The following is a 2,304-nucleotide window of genomic DNA, read 5'->3' as shown; positions in this document are numbered from 1 at the left end:
GGTTCGCCCCCGCCAGACGCCGCAGGAGGTTTCCTCACACGAGAGGAGCCGGCTCGGAGCAGCGATCGCGCACCGCGCCCCTGCACCGGCTCATTAACCGCGCACCGGAGCGATCACACGTGTGTGCGCGTGCAGCAACTTGAGCAAGATCAGACTGAAGGTGGTGCCTCCAGATGTAAACCCCACCTTGTACTGGGGCAGTTTGCAGGACCGATTCCAAGCCCCTCCCCGCCCCTTCCCCCCAGATGCACGGCCCCTACTGTCACGTTCAAGGTCCCCTTCTGTTCTGCCTCGAGCCTCCTTCCTCCCCGCCCCCCCCTTCCTCCTTGGCTTTTCAATGGCAAGGGCACTGAGAGACAGGGAACGAGGGATCATCTTCCAGGAGGGAAACCAGAGGCCAGCTTTGCCCCCAAACCCACCCTGGTGTGCGAAGGGAACAATTCCCAGCTCGGGTAGAGTGAAAAAACTGAACATGCCTGGAAGACTCAGGAAAAAGCCACCTGCAAGGAAGCGGGCTGAAAGCAGAAGAAAGAAATGAGGAATTCAAACCAGCTCTGCACCAAAGATGCATTTTTGCAGCTTTTTTGTGGCTGCTGAAACCACGACTTCCATGTTGATCCCTGAATGAGAGCATTCGATAGCACCCAGGCCAGCACTGCCCACCCAGCCGTGATCGAAGGAAGCCTTTAAGCTTCCCTGACAATGCATTCAGCGCCGAGGGGCACGGGGAGACGCGCGGCGGTCAGCACCAGGCGCTTGGTCTCCTGCAGCTCCCTCGCACGCCCGCAGAAGGCTGCGGGAGCGGGGATTTCCCCCCGCCACCGGTGAGCTCGTTGCTGCTCTGAAGAGCCAGGCTCCCTGTTCAAGAACGGGAACGTGGATTTTCTACAGAACGCGCGCAGCCAAGGCCTCAAGCTGGCTGCGAGCGAGCGGAGGGAACGTGGGCGCTTTGCTGCTTGCTCACCTTCCCCCGTAGGCTTGAGTACAGCCAGGGCAGACCCCAACACCCCCTTGGGAGCGACGGCTGCCTGGCCCCTGCCAAAACTTGCCTGGAATTCTGACTCTCCTTTGGGAAGATTGAGCAGGAACGGCTAACGCAGTCGATCTTGGTTTCCCTCTGCCACTGAGGAACAGCAGAATGGGGCCCATACCGACGCCTCGGCCACCCCAGTTGAGGTCGGCACCGCGGGTCGCACGTTGTCATTACTGCATCAGGCTGGAATAACTCGCTCCTGATCTCCGGAGCTACCTGGGCTCCCTCCTTACCCTCCCTCTGACGCCCGTGCGGTTGCGTTGTTTCACACCGATCGCTGCAGTTTGACGTGGGGCCGGGGCGGGGGAAGGAAGAATCTCAAGCTGCCCTACTGCGAGGCAGGCGGCTGCAATCCCACTCACGGCAGACTACGGAAATAACAATCAAGAAATTAAAAAAGCAGCAAACCACCTTTAATGTCTCTAAAATCCCATTCAGAAGCAGTTTCACAGAAACATCGCTTTTATCGTGCAATCAAGGCTGGAGCAGGGCAGCGGGAGGGAGAACCAGACGCCGTGTCCTCGCCGGCAGACATGGAATTCGGCCCCCGAGTCCTCAGAAATTCTCCAGCAGATCCAGGATCCGCTTCTGCTCGCTCTCCCGAAACTCCTGGTTCTTCCCATCCCCGATGTTCTCCGCGTACTCTGCGGGGGAGAGAGCAGACAGACAGCAGCTTTGAGTGAGGAACTGAGGAACCACGGGCAACTTCCCTCGCAGACACCACAGCGAAATCCCAATCCCCGCCCGCTGCAGACAGCCGAAGGGGAATTCACGCAAGGAGCGCTGACGGTTTTTCTCCCCATCGCCAGGGTCAAAGCTTTGCCTGACAAACGTCTGCTGACCCCTCACTGAGAGCTTTCGCAGGGGCAGGAACACCCCGCTCTCCTCACTGCGCAGCACAAGCCCAAGCAGGCCCCAGCACCCGGGGCACGGCCACTCAGAACGGGGCCAGTCCGTTCGTTGCGCCGCCGTCATCGCCGCGGAGCAGCCCGCCGGCCCGGGCAGGGCGGGGGCGGCCACGCGCCTGTTACGCGTTCCTAACCCCGGGTTTAACCTGTCCGGCGGCCAGGCATCCTGCGTGAGGATCTCTGCCAAGCGGAGACCGATTCCCTGACCTGCAAGTGCTTTCAGCCCACGCAGAAGAACACACACCAGTTCAGATTTAACTCAGACGAACTCCTTGTCTTCAGGCAGAGGACACCAGACCCTGATCAAGGTCTGGCCCATCCACGCCCCAGCCAAACACCGTGGAGCTGCAGCTCCCCCCCGCC

At 60.4% G+C, this 2,304-nt stretch overlaps 1 protein-coding gene across 1 annotated transcript in view; it reads right to left on the bottom strand.

Moving 5' to 3' along the window:
- Positions 1 to 1,424: 1,424 nt before the first annotated feature.
- The window catches only part of CTNNBL1 (catenin beta like 1), a 55,941-nt gene continuing 55,061 nt past the window's right edge, over positions 1,425 to 2,304 (bottom strand). Inside the window, exon 16 of the mRNA XM_009644057.2 lies at positions 1,425 to 1,677. Coding sequence (XP_009642352.2) covers positions 1,589 to 1,677 — 89 coding nt within the window. The 3' untranslated portion in view covers positions 1,425 to 1,588. The remainder of the gene's footprint in view (positions 1,678 to 2,304) is intronic.

Source organism: Egretta garzetta, unplaced genomic scaffold, assembly GCF_000687185.1.
Source record: "Egretta garzetta isolate BGI_Z169 unplaced genomic scaffold, ASM68718v1 scaffold1818, whole genome shotgun sequence".
NCBI classification, from domain to species: domain Eukaryota; kingdom Metazoa; phylum Chordata; class Aves; order Pelecaniformes; family Ardeidae; genus Egretta; species Egretta garzetta.
Note: the sequence above shows the minus strand (reverse complement) of the source record. Positions and strands in the feature narration are given on the sequence as shown.